The sequence below is a fragment of the Marmota flaviventris genome, chromosome 14 (genome assembly GCF_047511675.1).
Source record: "Marmota flaviventris isolate mMarFla1 chromosome 14, mMarFla1.hap1, whole genome shotgun sequence".
In the NCBI taxonomy this organism is placed as follows: domain Eukaryota; kingdom Metazoa; phylum Chordata; class Mammalia; order Rodentia; family Sciuridae; genus Marmota; species Marmota flaviventris.
Genome location: NC_092511.1, coordinates 57577243 through 57598476, shown reverse-complemented (window position 1 = coordinate 57598476; position 21234 = coordinate 57577243). Strand labels below are relative to the sequence as shown.

At 40.7% G+C, this 21234-nt stretch overlaps 1 protein-coding gene across 1 annotated transcript in view; it reads right to left on the bottom strand.

Annotated features, from left to right (window-relative positions):
* Anxa4 (annexin A4) overlaps positions 1–21234 on the bottom strand; it is a 63072-nt gene that overhangs the window by 8616 nt on the left and 33222 nt on the right. Inside the window, exons 2-8 of the mRNA XM_027934569.2 lie at positions 20121–20175; positions 13301–13388; positions 9613–9707; positions 6269–6382; positions 4819–4909; positions 2781–2860; positions 792–848 (exon numbers count right to left, since the gene is read on the bottom strand). Of these exons, the coding sequence (XP_027790370.1) occupies positions 792–848; positions 2781–2860; positions 4819–4909; positions 6269–6382; positions 9613–9707; positions 13301–13388; positions 20121–20123 (528 nt within the window). The 5' untranslated portion in view covers positions 20124–20175. The remainder of the gene's footprint in view (positions 1–791; positions 849–2780; positions 2861–4818; positions 4910–6268; positions 6383–9612; positions 9708–13300; positions 13389–20120; positions 20176–21234) is intronic.

Here is a 21234-nt window from a genome sequence, read left to right as displayed (position 1 = left end):
TCCTCAGCACCACATAAAAATAAAATAAAGATGTTGTGCCCACCGAAAACTGAAAAAATAAATATTAAAAAATTCTCTCTCTCTCTCTCTCTCTCTCTCTCTCTCTCTCTCTCCCCCTCCCTCCCTCCCCTCTCTCTCTAAAAAAAAAAAAAAAAGAGTATAGGATCTTTTCTCTGCGCCTCAAATTCCTTGTCTGTAAAATGAGGATTGCAATGCTCAACTGCCAGGGCATTGCAAGGATTTGATGATATATTTAATGTTAAGTCCTAGGGCAGTGTAAGGACCTGGGAAGAAGCCACTTTTATGAGCTATTATTTTTAGTGTTATCTGGTCTTGGTGGTTGGTACCAGGGAATCATCTGCCTTTTGGGGTTTGGTATTAATTTTATCCCTCAGGATATATGCTGTGCCAAACTGTTTTACACAAGTCCTACTGAATGTCCTCTTTGGGGAAATAGAAATACAAAGTAAATAGACAAAGGTGGGTCCTTCCAGCTTCAAGTGATTCAGAAGATACCCAGTGATTCTCTGGGCTTGACACACAATGACCCAGTGTCAAGAAGTCTAGGATCCAGGAGTTCAGGTATAATGAAGTCCAGTATCACCCCCAAGTCCCAAGTACTTCTGCACAAAACCTCTGTTATTAAAGGTCATCTGTGGCACTTTCTTTTTTTTCATCATCTATCCTAGCCTGGCTAATATACTCTGAAACAGAAGAGGGTGTCCACCGACTCAGAATTGTCTTACTGGCAGAGAAGAAAACTGGGAGAAGGAAGCTGCAGTTCTACCCACCTGGGCATCCTGTTTCATGAGAGCATCATCCAGGAAATTCCCCTCATCCCTGCCACCCTGAGGATGAGAAAAACAAACCAAAGAGAATGAGAGAGCATTCATGAAGATTCTGGAAAATGAAGATAGAAGGCTCAGGAACCCAAGGACACAGTAATGTAACTATAAGGCTGCAACTTCGGGACTAGGGAGGCAGGACAGATGTCCTCTGAATATGCCTGCGCTGCTACCGTGGCTCTGATCTGTGTGTAAAGAATGTTGCCAGCGTTATCAGGTACCCCATTGTGGCCCCCATGCTGCGCCAATGAGAGAATGACAGCTCCCTCTACTCTCCCCTCCCTCCCCTAGCTCCTCCCACTGCATCTGTCTTCCCAGCTGATTCGCTGCCTAACTTGTTCAATCTATTCCGATCAACTTTGGTGAAAAAGGGGTTGGAACAGAGGAGAGTCAAGAGAATCTGGAACCTGTGGTGGGATTGGAGGAGCACAGGAAACATCTCACACACTCACACCAACAACCCCAGCTCATGGGAGGCAGAGGGGAGGCCTCCAGGAATGCCAAAGAGCAACAGAATAGGCTGCTCTCTTCAAGTTTTTTAGACTATTTTTTAGTGCTGGGCTTCCTCAATATTCTGTGGTCTAAGTATGGTTCCTCAGGATGGCAAATATGGGAGGAAAGGAAAATATGGGAAGGACATAAGAGAAACAGGCAAATACTGTGGAAGTAAAATATCAGAGACAAGGGTGAAATGGAAGGTGGAGATGATCTCTAGGGTTCTGCTCAGGGTGTTGCATGAATAGAATGGGGCGAGTGAGTGAGGAGAAAGAGTTAGTTTGGAGAGAAAATTATTTTGGGTTTAGGTTTTTTGTTTTGTTTTTTGATATTGGGAATTGAACCCAGGGGCACTCAACCACTAAGCCACATTCCCAGCTCTTTTAATATATTTTATTTAGAGACAGGGTGTCACTAAGTTGCTTAGGGCCTTTTGCTCAGTTGCTGAGGCTGGCTTTGAACTGTGATCCTCCTATCTCAGCCTCCCAAGCCGCTGGGATTACAGGCATGCACCATCATGCCTGGCTTGGGTTTAGTTTAGGAGCAATTTGAAGTGATAGTCGAATACCCAAGAGGAAGCATCTAAAAAGCACTGGAAAACACAAGCCTCATCCTCAGGAAGGAGGGCAAGGACAAAGCTGGGGGTCATGTGAGGTATCTAGAGCTTTGTCTTCTCTTGTTGGCCGCCCTGCTCCCACCCTAGCCCAGTCCTGCTTTAGGTCTCATCCGGAACACATATGTAACTTTCCATCTGGTCTCCCAGCCTCAAGTTCTTTGCCCCTGTTGATCCCACACGCTACGATGACATTCCTCTTTTAGAAAACACAATTCTAATCACATCCCTCTCCCATCACCATCAGCATCACATCAGCTGCTTTTCCCAAACCTACTCCCTACTACTCTCCAGACAAAGGAAAACACTCCTCCCAGTGTAGGACTCACAGCCCATCCTTCCAGCTCCCTTCTAGAACCGCCAGCCTGACTATTCAGCCAATCACCCCCTAAACACACAGTATTTCCTGTCTCCTTGACTTGTTTTTGTTGTTCTTGCTGTTCTTCCTTCCTGGAATGCACCCACCCACGACTCCGCCTCTTGGAAGTCCCTGATCCTATAAATCTTTGAACCAGCATCCCTGCTGTGAAGGCTTTTCTCTGTTTCTGCATCCAGAATGTCTCCTTGAGTCTTCCTCTTGCTATGTGCCTCTTCTTTGGTATTTAATTTTTTTCTTGCCTTATAACAACTTGTGTACCTGACATATCCCTTTATGATAACATAAATATAAATACAGTAGAACAAAAGGGCACACAGGACTAGCCAGGGTCTCTGGAAGAGAAATAACAAAGAGGCCTGAGAATAAAGCCTGGCAAAGGGAAAGGAGAGTGAACATGTCAATGAAACCTGTCCCCCATCAGAAGTCAAAGACAGAGGTGGAGACTTACAGCTGACAGAGACACCAGCACTCGCTGGAACATGAAGGATGTGTCCGAGCAAATGTCATCTTCAAGGCTCCGTCCATATTCTAGCAAGAGAGTAGGATTAGCTACATAAGAATAAAGTGTCCTGTCCCACCTTGTGTCACCTTCCGGGGAGGTCTGTCCCTCCAAGAATAGCTTATTTACCAAGCAGCTCATGTCAAGGTTTCTCCCCTGTACACAGGTTTTTAAAAGCTAAACTCTAGTAAAAACGATCAAGATAGAGTTATTATAGTAGAAAGGAGATATCTGTGTTCCTTAAAAGAGGGGAGTTGAGGAGGGGGCCAAAACCCTTCTCTGGTTCCTAGTGTCCAGGGCTCTGTTTGGAAAGTGGTTGACTGGCTGCTGCGAATGGCCTCCACATCACAGAGGGAAGCATCCAGAGCAGCCTTTTGGGGACAGGTTCTGGGAGGTCTCCCCCAGGGGCTCCAACCCTCCGCAGGGCAGAGCGGGGATCAGGGTGCTAATTCCAAACTCCCAAGGTTTAGAATTTCCACAAGCTCTTACTGTGCTGTTTTCTTTCTACAAAAGTTATACATGTTGATTGGAGAGAATTTAGGGGAAAAAAAATAAAATAAAACAGACGGGAGGAAACTACCATAATCTAATCACCCAGAAATCATAATCACTGATCACATTTTTGATTAAAATATTTTATAATTTTCCTCCTACATACACGCATTATTTTCTTTTCTTAAAAATGGTATCATAGCATATTATTTTTTGACTTGTCTTTTTTCACTTACCTGTATACCACATCACTTAATATGATCTAATAATTTTGCAATATAAGATTTATTGATATGCTATCCGTTGTGTAAGTGTACCCTATATTGTTTAGCCAATCTACTACAACTGGTGCAATCTACAACAACTGGACATGTTTAGCTAATATAAAAAATACTGAATAGGGACTGGGGTTGTGGCTCAGCAGTAGAACACTTGCCTAGCACACGCGAGGCACTGGGTTCAATCCTCAGCACCACATAAAAATAAGTAAATAAAATAAAGGTATTGTGTCCAACCACAACTAAAAAAAAATATTTAAAAAAAATACTGAATAAACAGAATCTAATCCTTTGTGAATTTTTTTTTTTTCTATTTTTAGGGCCAACTGGCATTACAATTTTTAGTGTAAATTTATTTATTTAGAGTAAAAAAATAAGAAAATGCTCAGGCACTTTGTTTTTACATGTTGTTGAGGTAAAATATGTATGTAGTGATACGTAAAAATTTTAAGTGCACAGTTCCATGAATCTTGGCAAATGCATGTCACCAACGTAAACATAAATCTATCAAGAGGGAGGCAAGTACTTTTTTAAAGAATTTTCCTACACATTGTCTTCTGGAAGTTTCTAAGAGGGGAATAAGTGGCCAGTATTCCGAGATGGATAGAGGAAATACAGTCCAGGCTGGAGGTCAGAAATTGGGCCAGTGAGTGCCTCTAGGCCATTGCTTAAAATGCTAGGAATCACTGGTATCAGCATTTTTTTTTTTTTTTTTTTGAACTAGTGATTGAACCCAGAGGCACTTTACCACTGAGTCTTGTCCCCAGCTCTTTTTATTTTTTGAGTCAGAGTCTCACTAAGTTGCTTAGGACCTCACTAATTTGCTGAGGTTGGCCATAAATTGGCGTTCCTCCTGCCTCAGCCTCCTGAGTCACTGGGATTATAATCTACTACCACACGCCTAACTGGTGCCAGCATTTTGAACAACCACCTTTGGTTCTTTGCTTGGTTATAAAGAACAACTTTCCAACGTTTAGGGTAAAAAAAAACACTGCACTGGGGTAGCCTAAGCAGAGTGGCGTCCTTCCCTAAAATGTCTTAATGATGCCAATAGCTAGTCATTTGCGTAGACAGGGGTCTGCTTCAAAAGAGAGTTTGGATTCCTCATGATCAGTGTGTCCAAGAGAGGAGTGTAACCACTGGATAACCACTTGCTGCTAATCTCTTTCTTAAATCAGGGCAAAACATCAGCCAGGGCCATTGAGGATGTTACATACGCTGCTGGTAAACCTGGTTGATGCGACGGATCTCCTCTGGGGTCCGGGAGGCCAGGATCTCAATCAGGCATCCTTCATCTGTGCCGGCTCCCTAAATATGAAAACCAGAGGAGAGGGAAGTATGAGCCAGTTTACAAGGCTGAAGTATAATTTTTTAATATTTTTATATTTATATTTTTATGTATCAGTTAAAACACCCCTGGGTTATATCTCCAATATATATTTTTTAAAAAGAAGGGAATTATTTGATCCTTCCTGTGACCCAGTATGAGTGATTTTAACTGCATGTCTATCTGCAAAATAAAAATTAAAAATTGTGTCCCAAACACAGAAGGAATACAGCTATGAACCTGCAGAGGATAAATACAAACCCGTGGGTTCTAGCAACAGGATTTGTTATCTTTTAAATACCCCAAACCCAATGTTTTTACCAGATCATTATCAGTAATAACAAATATTTATAGAATGTTTACCATATGTTGGTTACTGTGTCAGGATAGATACTATTTCTGCCCTCTGCGGGCTTAATCTTTCCTTTACCTCTTTTATTTTCTTCCCTGAAGGCAGAATCTTCTGGCAAAGACTTTGTTACCTTTTTTGCTTTCCCAGAGCCTCACCCTGAGCCTTCCACAAGGCCAAGTGTTTATTGAGATGGCTGCAGAGGGTCAAGTGTATTTTCATACTTGAGTCGTTGAAAATCTGTAGTCCTGGGCTAGGCTGCAGTAGATTGACTGGTCTTGTAAGGAGGCCAAGAATTCTTTTGTCAGTTCTAAGCAGAGAACTGTCACAAAGTTCCATGCCTCAAAAGTACCTAGCACAACAATAAAGTTTCTAGAACTGCACCCAAAGCATAAATATCTGTTGGGGGTGGAACACAGCCTTCTGGTACAAGTACATGCTTAGCCTCCACGAGGCCCTGGGCTAAATCCCACCACTGCAGATAAACAGGCAGTTAAAATCACTCCTACTAGGTCACAGGAAGGATCAAATGATCCCCCCCACTTTTTTTTTTTGTATTGGAGATATAACCTAGGAATGTTTTACCATTGAGCCACATCCCTTTTTATTTATGTATGCATATACATATATGTACATATACATATATATTTATATAGTTTTTTTTGTTTTTTTTTTTTAAGACAGGCACAAAGTTACTTAGGGCCTTGCTAAGTTGTTGAAGCTGGCCTCAAACTTGTGCTTCTCCTGCCTCCACCTCCCAAGTTGCTGGGATTACAGGTGTGTGCCTCCATGACCGGCTGATTGTCTAACATTTTAGAAAAACAATTTTAAAATTAAAATTGCTGAAACATTTTTAAGTTGTCATAATGAGGGAAGACCTTTCTCCTATACTTTATCCTCCCACTCTCAGAAGGGCTCGGCCGCAGTTTCTTGAGATACCGGTCCGTGTTGGTACCAACAGCTCTGAGGGCACAAGGGGAGAAGCACGAACCTTCATGGCCTTTTGCAGCTCCTGCACATCGTACAGCACGGTGGGTGTCATCATGCCAATGATGACCTGCTCAAACTTGCCGCTCAGTTCTGACTTCAAGTCATCCATCAGGTCCTGCAGTGAGAGAAAGCAGCCCTGCTTAGCTGCAGCAGTAAAAAAAATCAGCCATTCTCCAAGGATGGACCCAGATGTTTGGGGTCTCCAACATCCTTCCAGGAGGCAAGCAAGGTCAAAACCATCTTCACAATCACACTAAGATGTTATTTGCCTTTTAATTGTCATTCTCTCAAGAGTGTACAATGGAGTTTTCTTAAGATTACTATCTAGGGGCAGGGGATATAGCTCAGTTGATAGAGTGCTCACCTTGCATGCACAAGGCCCGGGGTTCGATCCCCAGCACCACAAAAAAGGAAAAAGATTACAAATCTATAAATCTACAGTTATGTCAAAGGCTATTCAAGTACTCCCCACTGCCTAGAACTGCCTGTCTACACAAGCAGATTTTTCTTCATATACCTCAAGCAGATATGAGAATCCAGGCCTCTCATGGAGCTGGACATTAAGGAGATTTGCAAAATGTTAAATAATGCCAATCTTCTCACTACATTTCTTGAATAGTTATTTCTCATAAAAATGTTAGAGTAGTAAGTAATATATTCACTATTTTCAATAAGTTAGCTGTATATCTTAAAATGTCATTTTTTAAAAATTTCTGACATGGCCAATAGATATAACTCACACAAATTTATAAAGGACTCAATAATTGAAGGGTATGAGGAGGCTCTGAGATGGAAATATTCTCAGACACTAACCGAAATGCATTGTTTACTTAATGATAAATCAGGAATATATTTCCAAGTCAGTATTTGCCTATGGCATTTTTAACAGCTGCAGAGGTTCCTACACATGCACTACGTTCCAAGTTTATATTTTTCCACTGTTATATACGGAAGATACTGAGTTGTATCTTTGTGATCATCTGTGATTATTAGGGCTTGCTTTCTAAAAAGAAGTGTAATTATTTGGACAGAGAACCAAATTCTAAAGACATTAAAATCATTTCCTTCTAGAACAGGTCAGGGAGTTTAAGAACCTGCTTCAGATCAACTGACAATGAAAACTGAGTTGCTATTCAAATCCAGCTATCTGATTCTCACAAACCCAGTCCCACTATATTTTATGCCAGTCTCTTGGGGGTATTTTTACCCTACATCCAAACACACTGAATAAATGAATAAATAAATTAGTGCTTGGTTGATCTGTTAATGTTGGCCATCTTAACAAATTTACCGTCAGGTTGGCTGTCACCCCTGAATGTGTGTGGCAACACCACTTTGGTCTCAAGTTCACTTGTCGTGTGCACATTCATGCCTATTAGTGCTCATTCAATTTCTTTGGAAAAGGAGAAGAGCTTAAAATGTCCAGAATATAGAGCCACTCTGATCATGGATGCCCCATTCCTACAGGGATACCCAGAGTTTGCAAGCAGATGCTGTGGGGAGCAGCTGGGCCAGCACAGCCCTACCCAACAGGGAGGTGCCTTTCTTTGAGAAGGAGCCTCAGTTTGCCTGGCTGTGAAATCTCTCAAGGACAGGCAAACTTGCCATAGAGTCTCTCTACTCTGAGGTCTGGAGACACTCATTGATGTGGTTTCCTCAATAACCATACTCATGGGTGTTCCAAAGTGATGGCGAGACTTGATGGAAAAGATTCTGGTGAATGAGTCAATGAAAACAAAGACTAGAGAGTTCCTGAGAGATGTGGGATTCAAATCAAAAGGAGAAAATGTGGGGAGTGAACACTCTCCCAATCCATCAGCTACAACACATACATACATTTACATATGTGAACACACATACATCCCTGTTTTAGAACTTAAGAGGGTGTCCCTCAACTGAGTCTCATTGAAGGAATGAACGTATTCTGCAAATAGATTTAGGTGGAAGAGTCAGGATACTACATCCTAGAAGAGACTATTTAAAACACCCCAGTTTGAATATTTTAGTCGGTTTGGCAAGTCTTCATCTGCAGGGTCAAGAAACCATCTCTGGAAGCTCAGCCTTGCCTAATGCTCTGAAGGGCAGTGATTGAGGCCATAGACCCAGGCCCTGTGTCGAGGACTTTGTTTAAAAGGATCAAGATTGGCCTTGAGGTCTGACTCAACCCTAAAGTCACTTCTTGATGAGCATGGTAGAGAATACCAAGAATATCTTTTTGTTTTGTTTTGTTTTGGTATTTTATTTTCCAGTCATTTATTGAGCAAATGATATGATAAATGTCTATATTTTATTTTTTAAATTTATTTATTTTAATTAGGTATATATAATAGCAGAATGCATTTTGATTCATTGTACACAATTGCAGCACAGCTTTTCATTTCTCTGGTTGTACACGATATAGTACCACACCCCAAATACCTAGGGTAATGATGTCTATGTCATCACCATCTTACCAAGAATATCTTTTAAAAAAATTTTTTTGAAAACACTTTTTTTTTCCAGTGCTAGAAATTAAACCCAGGAGTGCTCTACCACTGAGCTACATCCTCAACTCCTTTTATTTTTTACTTCAAGACAGTCTCACTAAGTTACCAAGGCAATCCTCCAATTTGCCATCCTCCTGTCTCAGCCTCCTGAGTAGATGAGATTGCAGACATAAGCACCCAGGCAATATTAAGTGTTTTTAATTGATGTTTAGTAATTATGAATATATATGGGGTACAGTGTGACATTTCAATTCATGTAGATAATGTGTAATGACCAAATCAGTATAACTGGCCTATCTATCACCTCGGATATTTATTATTTCTTTGTGTTTGGAACATTCAAAATATTCTTGACTAGTTATTTTGAAATATTCAATTAATTAATAACCATAGTCATCCTTCTGTGCTACAGAACGTTAAAATTTATCCCTCCTCTCCAGCTCTTTCCAGGTACCCATCCTGCCTTCGTCTCTGCCTTCATCACAGACTTCCCAGACTCCAGTAACCACTGTCTTCAAGAACATCTTTTTTTTTTTTTTCAGTACCAGGGATTACACCCAGGGGCACTTAACCACTGAGCCACATCCCCAGCCATTTTTAATATTTTATTTAGAGACAGGATCTCGCTAAGTTGCTGAGGCTGGCTTTGAACTGGCGATCCTCCTGCCTCAGCCTCCCAAGCCGCTGGGAATACAGGCCTGTGCCACTGCGCCCAGCACAAGAACATCTTTAAACAAGATGAAGGATCCATCTTTTAAAACAAAGGGTCCTTCAGACATGTGCCTCTGGGAGAGGTCCTGCTTCCCTGCTGCCTGACAAGTCCCCTGTCACAGGAATAGAGCAGAGAGGCTGCACCTACCCTGCCAATGTTGCTCTTGTAGGCTGTTCTGATTTCCTGGCGCTGGGCCGTGTTGCGGTAGGCGAGGACTCCAATGATGGCGTCTTCATCGGTGCCTGGGGATAAGATGGTGACAATTAGTGACTGATTTGAGAATGAAATTGGAAAATGGGTTCCTCTGCAGACACTGGAGTTACTCCAACAGTAGTAAGACAGCTTACTCGGAAAAAAAGTCCTTGTTCTGAGCGTTTGTCTATTTTATTGGAATACAGATGGAAGTTTAAGTCTTAGCTTCTTTAATTAGCAGAATAGTTAACCTCTCTAAGCATTAGTTTCCTTATCTATAAACGTGAATGATTACAGGACTTCCCTCACCGAGTTACTGCAAAGGCTAAAGCGAAGAACTTAGCACAAAGCCCAGCACCTACTCAATATCCAATAAACATCAACTAGGAAAATTCTTCTCTGGGATTCTCTTCTTGTCTTTCAGATCTGCTGTCTTCTAGGGTTTTGCCTCTTCTGTTTTTCCTATGCCTTTTGAAGAAATTCAAACTTGTATTTAATTTCTCAGATGGAGTGTTTCTCAGAGTTTAAACTGGCTGACACGGTATTCAATGTGATTTAAAACAGTGATTGTGTTTGTCATTTCATTCGAGCTATCTTTCTCCATCTTCAATGGTTCCCTTTTTAAAACTAAAGACAAGTTCCCATGATACAATATCTTAACCAACCTTAACATTAGAAATGTTCCAAGTTTTGCTTTTTATAAGGGGACTTTATGCTAATTTTCAAACTGGCCCCTCATCTTTTTAACAGCTGAACATTTAGTAACTTTTCTGCTTCCTCATTGTTTATGCCTTATGGAAAGTTGTGATGGTATTTATAAAAGTGTTTCTATTGATCTATTTTGGAATGAAATGAAAAACATATAGGTTTACCATAGTTATTCTTTGCAAGATTAGAGATCTGGAAAAATGTGAGGTATGGGGAGTAAAGCTAGAGAAATTTAAGTTCACATAAGATAGGGGCCTACTTTCTGTTGGTGTTAAAAAAAGAGAAAAAAAAAAGACACAACCATCTTTTTCTCTTTCAGAACTCTCAGCTAGGAAGAAGTTTCCTTACCTTTTTCTCATCTCCTATTTCTGTGAAAGACACCACCCTTCCTCCAGTTGGCCAAGTTTGTATTCTCAAAATAGCTTTGATTTTTTTTTAATCCACCTCCATATTTAAATTTCCTGCCAAGTCACGCAAAAAAAAATACAACCTTTTTTTTTGCATCCATGATCTCTTTTTGACTCTTAGCACTACCACTCCAATTAAGGGCTTCAGGATTTCTTCCTAGACAACTGTAAAATGCTAACCAATATTTTTACCTTCTAATTAGTCTTATCAGAGTCGTGCCAGATTCTTTTTACTAAAAGGAAAAGCTCACCATGTTCCTCACCTGCTTGGAAATACACAATGGCTCCCCCTGGTGGCTGGATTTCCCATAGGGTTGTGGCTGGCCTTGGAGGCTCTCCTCAATCTTTCATTCATTCTCCTTTCCCAAAGGAAAGGACACCAGGCACAGCTGCATTCACAGATTTAGCTCTTGGATTATTGTACTCCACCTACCCATACCGCACCCTATTCTCCCAGCTTCCTGTCAGTTTAGATGACTCCCTCGCCCTTTGCACTTAGGGTCATGACTCTGGAATTGGTTGTTACCTGCCATGTCTGAGGCTTTCTTTCTTTTTCTTTTCTTTTTTGGTATTTATTTTTTTATTGTTTTTTTTTTTTGAAGTGACTTTTTAACTTTTTCTTTTTAAATATACATGACAGTAGAGTGTATTTGGATAAAGAAAATGTAAAAGAAAGATATGTACAATGGAATATTACTCAGCCATAAAGAAGGATAAAATGATGGCATTTGCAGGTAAGTGGATAGAGCTGGAAAATATCACGCTAAGCAAAATAAGGTAATCCCCCAAAACAAAAGGTGGAATGTTCTCTCTGGTATGTGGATGCTAATGTACAGGTGGCTCTTTCTAAGTAGCATCCCCACATAGATCTTTTTGTGCCTAGCTCAGTGATGTCCATGCACTAATTGACCATCATGACTAGGTGTTATAATCCTTCCTCCTTCAACAGTCCAAGCTCTCATTGGCACACACAAGGCAACCACTGAAAAGGGTTGATTTTGCCAAATGTCTCCACTCTTGTTTTGAGAATCCCAAGTGCTATATAATATTTTCTCTAAATTATATTCATGTTATACACCAAATAATTAAGATGAACCTGAAAACAATAGGTGAGTCCAGTATGTTTTCTATTTCACTTGGAGGAAGAAGAGAAAAAAGAGCAAGAAGAGGGAAAAAAAAGAAAGAAAAAAGAAACTGAGAAGAACACATAGACTCAGAGCAATGTTCTGCTCAGAGGGGGTCAGCAGGAGAGCACAGGGGCCTAGACTCCAGCTATGAAGTCAGATGGCCTGAGATTGCCTACCTGGAATTTCCTAGAATCCTGACTATATCACATATTAGTTCTGAGACCTTGGGAAAGTCAGCTAATCTCCCTACACCTCAGCCTCTCTCTCATAAGTGAAGTGAACTGCTCTCAGGGTTAAAAGGAAATAATCCACATAAAACATCTATGTTTATGCCCCACTCATGGTACAGCCTAATTTGCTGTTCTTGTTAATGCTGCTGTTAATATTAGTAGCATCAAAGTTAAGTCAAATAAACTCTTTTTTGGATAGAAAGATTGAGAAATTAGATACCATGGTTGAGGGATTTCACCCAAATCTCAAAGAGATTCTAAATAATAGCTAAGAACCAAGGGACACTTCTCTGACCCAAAGTGTGCCCTGACAAGGTCTTAGCAGCAGGAACTAGGCCAGGGTAGCTACAGTGCTCTCCACCTGACTCTGCTCATTCAGGGCAAGGCCTGTGGCTCTGGGGGTGGTGGAGATAAATGAAGGACGGTGTCATGGAAGACACGACCAGCCTTCTTACCTAAAATTCCTTGTATTCATGCTGGTGGTGCTGTGGCTATGCCATTCACCCCAGTTCCAAGCAGAGGAACTCAAGGGACTTAGAATTGGCAGGCCTGAGCTGGAGGCTGGGAACCACCTCTAGCAAGCCAGCCAAAGCTCAGTTGCACCTATTATGTGACTTGGTGAGAGTTATTAGGCTTCTCTGGGTCTGTTTTCTATCTGTAAAATCGGGCTAAAATGACAATAGCCATTTGCACTAAGTCACAGGTTTGTTGTATCTATCCAATGGGATAACGTTTGTGGCAGTGCTTGGTAAAGCTATGGCACTATACACAGACCAGCACTTATTGGAAAACAAATACATAAAGTTTTATACAGAGGTTTATGGTATAATTCAAACAGCAGCTTTAAGCAACTGGAGAAATCCATTATGAGTGCATTAAATTTAAAATTCTGTATTAAGTGGATAATTTTTTAATGCCCTACCATCCGATTTGTCTTACAAAGCCAACTTGTTCCCGTGGTCTTTCTTTCTTTTTTACTTCTGTGGTTCTGGGAATGGAACTTAGGGCCTTGCACATGTTAGGCAAGTGCTCTACCACTGAGCTACATCCCAGGCCTCACTGTGTTTTCCTAAGGGGAAACCTATTCCCAGTTGCCAGTGCAAATGGCATCCTCCCATGTGATTCTCCTATAAACACACAAGGGAGGATTCACCTCCTGCAGGACACTTACCCAGCCCTTTCATGGCCTTCCGCAGGGTCTGGGCATCCTCAACAGCATTGAATCCTGATGCAGCTTTGATGGTACCTCCTTTGGTTGCCTGAGAACAGAGAGAGTGAGGTGACTGAGAAGCAGCATCTCACCAACACAGAGGCAGCTCATTCAGCATATAGTTGCTGAGTAACTACGGTGGCTCAGACCGTACGTTGAGGATACAGCAGTGACTGTGAATGAGGCTCTTGCCCTTGTGGAGTTGATGTTCTGGTTCAAGGGGAGGCAGAGTATAAACAAGCCAACAAATAAATATTCTATGAAGTGCCTGGTGGTGGGCTGGGGAATGTAGTTAGTGGAGTACTTGCTAGCATGCATGAGGCTCTGGGTTCAATCCCCAGCACCTACACAAAATGCCTGGTGGTGAGAAGTGCTACAAAGCAGATAGAGAGGGCCTGGATGGGCTGTTCAAATGAGTGACACTTAGGCTGAGAGCTGAATGACATGAAGCAGCTGACCATGCAAAGAAGGAGGGAAAGTGTTACAGGCAGAGGAAACAGTTACTGCAAAGGTTCTGAGGCTGCAAGTAGCTTCTAGAAAGAACCAGAGGTCACTGTGGCTGAGTTGGTGGGATGGAGGTGAGTGGTACAAGAAGTTATACCATTAACTACAAAGTAGTCTCATACCTTCAAAAAAGGAAAGAAAAATCAAATCTGAATCCAATCAAGCCTCCAGAGCAAAAAAAAAAAAAAAAAAAAAAAAAAAAATATATATATATATATATATATATATATATATGGCAAATAGAAGAGGAAAATGTTAAAACATACCAAAAGATTGCAATCAGCAAAATCCAGAGTGCATATATCTCAGAGGTAGAGTACTTTCCTAGCATGTGCAAGGCCCTGGCTTGGATTCCCAGTACAGGAAAAAAAAAAAAAAGACTTAGTTGCTTCAATAAATTGCAAAGGGTATTAAAAGAGAGAGAGAGAGAGAGAGACAGATGGAGGGGGACTGTAGTTTAAGAGATTAAAAAGACATATCAGTAATCATGATTGTGTAAACCTTATTTGAATCCTGAATCAAACAATAAGAAAGAAAAAAATAGAGGTTTATGAGACAATTGGATACTTGAACAGAGTTGATATTTAACGACATTAAGGCATCTTGAGATTTTTAGATATGATAATGGCACTATGGTTATATTTTAATTGTTAAGACGTTTACTCTGATAGAATTGAAATAACTTCCAGATGAAATGATATTAGAAATACATTATCAAAGAACACAGATAGGAGGAAGTAAGTAAAGAAGAAATAATATTGACGATGAGTTAATAATTATCGATAGGTGTGCCAAAGTGTCCTTATAATAACTTGTTTACTTTTGCATATGTTCAAACTTTTCCATAATAAAAATTAAAGATAGAAAAAAGCAAAGAAAAGTAGAGACACAGGTTGGGGTCTGGGCAAGGCAGCCCTTCTGAGCTGGATAAGAAGTTTCCATTTTATTCTAAGGGAAGGAGGAAGCCACCACCAGGTTTTAAGGAAGGAGATGGGGCCATGGGAATCTGATCTGCACATTAAAAAGATCACTCGGGCTGCTGTAGGGAGATGCAGAGACCAGTTGAGAGTCTGGGCCAAGATTGGGAGTGGGAAGTGTTGCTAGACTAGAATGAAATAGCTCAGATGGAAATAAACAGGCAGATTCAGCACATGTTTTGGAGCAAAGGCGACAGAACTTGCTGATGGGCTGATGTGGGAGGTGAAGAAAGAAAAGAATTAAGTATAACTCTCCATCATTTTCTTTGAGCATCTGGGTGAAGAGTGCTATCACTCACCCTCAGATGGGGAAAACTGGAGGAGGACTATCAGATTTGGGGTGGTAGTGGGGGGGTGGGTGGGATTTGAAAGTTCTATTTTCAACATGTGAAGTTTGGGATGTCCATTAGGCATCCAAGTGGAGTTGTCAAAAGGACAGTTGGTTATACAAGTCCTGAAAGGCAAGTCTAAAGTAATATACTTAGGTTGCCTCAGCAAGTGGACAGTATATGATGAGATGACCCAGGGAGAAAGCAGAGGATAAGGACAAGACCTAGGACACTACAGGTCCAGCAGAGGGAAACCCATCAAGAATGACTGAGAAGGAGCAGCCCTGGAGATAAAAGGAAACCCAGGAGAGTACATTGTCCAGAGGCTAAAGATAGAGGGAGTGGTCAGCCCCTGCTGCAGTGAGAAGCCCAGTGGAAAGAAGCACAGGCACTGGTGTGGGATAGACCTGGGCCTGAATCGTGTCACCAATCCTTTCTCTCTGTGTGGCCTTCATTTTTCTCACCTGTATATTGGGAATATATCAACTTACAGGGCATATCAACTTACAGGGTTGTTATAATAATGCAATAGGATAATTAAGGAAAGCACTTAGCTAGCACAGAACCCTCCCCCCCCCAAAAAAGCAAATACTAAAACAAAAAGAAATTAGATGGCTATCATCACTGCCATCATTATCATCATCATCATCACTTAAGATGGTTCTAACCACATTGCCATAATAAATATAATAATGAAGTTCTTTTGTCTTTTTCTTATAGTATTCCTCAATGCCAAAGCAGAAACAAGGCGGAGCATTGTTACAAAGTGGTAAAACAGTGTAGAACAGAGCTAAAGCTTTCTAATAATTTAATTTGATCTAAGGACATGCTACAAGTTTAAAGGAATGCAAGATTTTCATATCCTTGGAGTAGTTCTCCAGCAAATCAAATTTGAATTGTATATGCTAGACTGTCTTGGCCTGGACTGCTCTGGCCGATTGTGGGCACATTGAGCCCATCCAAGGCCTCAGGTACCACAGGGCATGGGCCTCTGTTGAAACACCAGGCTTTCGTGTCCTGGATATGGTCAATGTCCAAAACTCACTCATTACCCGCTATACAACTGACCAGAGGAAAGTAGAGGTCCATGACACCAGCCTCCTCGGGCACTGTGGTCAGTTCAATTGTATCCCTGAGAAGACATGTTGGGGTCCTAACCCCCAGTACTCCAGACTGTGATTTTATTTGGAAATAGGTTGTTGCAACATAGTTAAGATGCCATCCTATAAGAAGAGAGCCACATGGAGACAGATACAGTGTGACTGCAGTATAATGGCAAAGGCACAGACTGGAGTTCCACAGCTGACAGTCAGGGAACACCTAAGACCACCAGGAAACCACCATAAGCTCAGAAGAGTTGAGGAAGGTCTTCCGTATAGGTCTCAGAGAGAGCAGGGGCCAGGCTGACACCTTGATTTTGGAGTTGTGGTTTCCAACACTGTGAGGCAATAAATTTCTATGATTTTAAGCCACCCATTTTGTGGATACTTTGTTACAGCAGCTCTCTGAACCTAATACAGGCACCTTACTTCTTTTCCCTCTACTGTATATCCTTAATAATAAGCAAATTGATGATTTGCTATCAAAATTCCTATGGCCTAACTTAGTCTTTGCCCCTCCATGAGATTGTGTGTGGGTGAATGTGTGTCTATGGTGCTGGGGATTGAACCCAGGGCCTCTCACATGCTAGGCAAAAGCTCTATCACTGAGCTACATCTCCAGCCCTGAAGCAGCTTTCTGAGTAACATTTCACAATGTTCTTTTTCAGCTCCAGTACTGAAAAATTTTTAGGTGGTACTCAGACATTGTATTCAAGTGTAAAGCAAACTGCATTGCTGAGGGACTATTATGGGATTAAAATTAATATCTAACAAGATAAATTGATAGAGGGACTTACAAGGGTGGTTTAGTTTATCTATTTGCATTCTAAGTGATTCTTACCCCCCCGCCCAGGAATAAGGCAAAAAAATTTATTCTTTGTTAGTCCTTTAAGTACCTGTATTAATTAAATTCTAGGGCACAATGTACCATTAACCTTCAGGCAAGATGGGGTTTTCATCCATCCCAGGAAGGCTTATTGTAATAGTAGGCAAAGGAAACCGAGAGCATGTAGAAAAGAATGATGGAAGTGAATAGCTAGAAATAGGTGCTATGCCAGCCAGGAGCAGCGGTGCACACCTGCAATCCCAGCTTCTTGAGAGGCTAAGGCAGGAGGATTGCAAGTTCAAGGTCAGCCTCAGCAACTTAGTGAGATCTTGTTTCAAAAAAATAAAAAAGGCTGGGGATGGAGCTCAATGGTAGATTACCCTTGGATTCAATCCCCAGTACTAGGGTTGGGGGACTGGCAAGAAGAAATAGGTGCTATACCATAATCAATGAAGTATTATTGTTATTATATTAATAAGAAAAACAATAAACATCAGAAAGATTTGAGTACAATACAGTGGTATACTAATGAGCAATAAAAAGGAAAGGTGGAAGAAACAACAATTCAAAAAAAAAAAAAAAAAAAGAAACAACAATTCATACAGATACATGAATGAGTTACAAAAAGTATAATGCTCAGAGAAAAGAGTCACGTGCTTTAATTCCACTTGTGGGATGTTCTAGAAAAGACAAACCTCGTCTATGGAGATGACAGTCATAACAGTGGTTGTGTTTCTGGGATGGAGTGGAGAGCAGAGAGGGGCTGACCTGGGAGGGCATGGAGGAGCTTCTTGGAGGGATAAAAGGTACTGTCTTGATGGAGGAGTGTGCTGCCTGGGTAGAGACTCTGGTCAATACTCTACCAGCAACCTTAAAGTCTATGCATCTCACTAAAAGCAACTTACAACTCATAAAAATCATTTAAAATTACTTGAATACAATGGCTTTTAAAATGTATGGTCAGCCAGCCAGGAGGCAGAAGCAGGAGGATGGCAAGTTCAAGGCCAGCCTGGACAACTTAGCAAGACCTTGCCTCAAATTAAACACTGAAAAGGCTGGGCATGTAGCTCAGTGGTAGAGCACCCCTGGGTTCAATAGCCATTACTGCAAAAAAATCAAAATAAAAGCCCCAGAGCACATATGGTCATCGTAGAGAATCAGAAAATTCAAAACAAACTAAAGAATTAAGAAAACTTGAATCTAATTATGAAATATGATATGTCAAGAGCTTTGTAATGTTTTGAACAACCAATAAAAAAAAGAAAACTAAACACTCATAGTTTATAGTAAATAATTTTAGTATTAGAGTAAACAATTTTAATACACTATAAAATGTAATATAAATAAAAGTTAACAAAGAGATTAGAGAAAGCATAAGATTAGAGTGAATACATAATTTCTGTATCCTAGTTCATTTATCATTTTATTTTGAACATTTTCTTATATTAAGTGGAAAAAAAACCCAGAATCCAAAAATATTATTTACCCTCTTATTACTACTGTTTAAAAATAATTTTTACAAGGCTGGAGCTGCAGCTCAATGGTAGAGCGCTTGTATCACACATGTGAGGCACTGGGTTCGATCCTCAACACCACATAAAAATAAATGAATAAAGAAAGATATTGTGTCCATCTATAACTAAAAAAATTTTAAAAATCATTTTACATGAGAGTAATGTCTAAAGTAAAATGATGTTAAATAGTGGGGAATTTCAACATTGTAGCTGTATCTTGTGATTTTCTTTTCATTTAAAAATGACCTTTCTCTGTCCAGTGAAATGACAGTCATGATGGAAAGACAGGTTCTAAACAAAAGAGGGAAACAACTGAGGTGATTCTTTAAAGCACACCAAAAAATCATTGGATTACAGTCTTTATGTAGAGGAAAGCTGTGAGCTTGCTGAAGATAGGAATAGTATCCATTAATGTTGAGTCCCCTGATCCTTAGTACTACACCCAGAACACAGAAAGGACACCATAAACATTCTGAATAAATGTTCTTGTGTCCAGAGAGAATCAAGCAACAAGAAGTGGATTTTAAATTAAAGCGTAAGAGATTTGGGGTAAACATGAATAAGCCTTTGAGTGTCAGGGATCATGAAGAAAATTCTGGAATGTCAAATGCAAAAAACATTTTTTAAGAGTATATTCCGAGGCTGGGTTGTGGCTCAGTGGTGGAGTGCTTGCCCAGCATGTGTGAGGCACTGGGTTCAACCCTCAGCACCACATAAAAATAAATAAACAAAATGAAGGCATCATGTCCATCTAAAACTAATAATAATAATAATAATTAAAAAGTATATTCCCATGTGTTCAGGATAGTTTACATATCCATCTTCCCAAAAGAAGTCATCCAGAGCTGTCAGGATCTTTAGTTGTTCTCCAGGTATAAGTTGCTTCTTCTAGTATTTCTTCCCAGAAGACCAGGGATCGAAATCCCCTGCCTATTCAGAAACCTACTTTGGATGGGAGAAGAACAGATGGCCAACCTTAGGTATAGCCACATTTGTAGCCAAAAGGCTCCCCTTCCACATCAGCACTGAACTTCACAGAACTCTCAAAGGGATCCAATTTCATGCCTGTCCCATAGATCAGATAACCAAGGAGCCTGATCCTAATTGAAAGCAGGAGGCAGACGACCAGCACACATTACTAAGAAGCACCCCTTGGGATTAGCCTGACCCGATGGGGCCACATCAAAATGATCACAGTAGTCATCTCTTACTTTTCCTTTTTCTTTTGCCTAAATTGATCACGTAGTGCTTCTGCAGAGAGAAAACTTTAACTCATGTCTATGTTCTCATTTCTATATTCAAAAGAATTCAAAGGATTCTGTTTTTGAATTAATTTTCAGGGTCAAGTTACTCACTACCCCTGAAAAAAATTAAAATGGTGTTCAAAAAAAAGAAAAAAAGAAAGGAACTGCCCTCCTACTTCCTCTTTATTGAGCAAACAACACTTTGCTTAAATCAACAGTCCCTTGAATACACATCCTGTACCTGACTGTACCTGGCACTAGGTAGGGTGAGACACTCCACAACTTACCATTGCCACGGTTCTATGCCAAGATCAGAGTCCAGTCACGCGAGTAGAAGTTCCTCTAGAAAAAAAAAAAAAGGAAGGTGAGATCACTGTGATGAGGAAAGTGGCCTTAAAAATAATTATGAGTCAGGATACCTTATGGTTTGACAAAGGCCAAGCGGAAAGGACATATAAATTCATCAAAAGAACAGCTAATGATTAGCCAAAGATACAAGGACCAGGCTAATCGTTAAAGAGGAACTGATATCAGAGTCACGTTTATTGTACCAACAAAATACTCTTCTGTTTGGAGATGCACATGACAGAAACAACCCAAGCAGTTTTGATAGGGTGAAGTACCATGACTAGTCCTCAAGCCAGAAATGGATTCTGAACTGTATTCTATGGTAGATCAGAAGATGATCAGATGGATTATCTCTCTTCTCTGTAGAGACAATCCATCTGTACCAGGAAAAAAAAAAAAAGAAGTATAGCACTTCAGCCTACAGTGTGTGTGTGTGTGTGTGTGTGTGTGTGTATGCAGGCCAGCCAGCCAGCCAACATTAGAATCTGTTTTTTCACAGCGGCTATTTTTACTGCCATCTCAGGATTAAAGATGCTGCTTCCCTTTCTTGCCGCCTCACACATTCAGCTTTGTCCTCCGTTTCCAGCATCCCCTTCATCATCAAGGAGACTTGAGTCACCCTACATTTCTTTCAGTCGTTTAGAATGTAAGAAACGTCTTTGCTGTGGGCTCACTCCTTTGTGGGGTTCTCATGACATATGGGCAGGCCCTGGAGGGGTAGGCTGACTGCCTTCTGTTCCTGTAAGTCACGTGGACAAAGCACTTTTTCTGAGCATTTAATTAGACCCTCAACATTCAAAGAATCATCTCAGAACCAGAAGTTTGGGCATCCTGGGAGCTTATTAAAAATGGAGAGCCTCAGGCCTCCACCCAAGACCTACTTCCCGAATCTTCATTTTAACAAGATTCTCCACATGTTTGTCTGCACAGTGGGTTGAAAAAATAATAATAATAATTGGCCTGGTCAACCCAACCAAGCAGCGCTTTTCAATGATAACTAAGACCCTCCTAACTCACTTATTAACTCTTCTGCCATGTTTGGTCCTGATTACT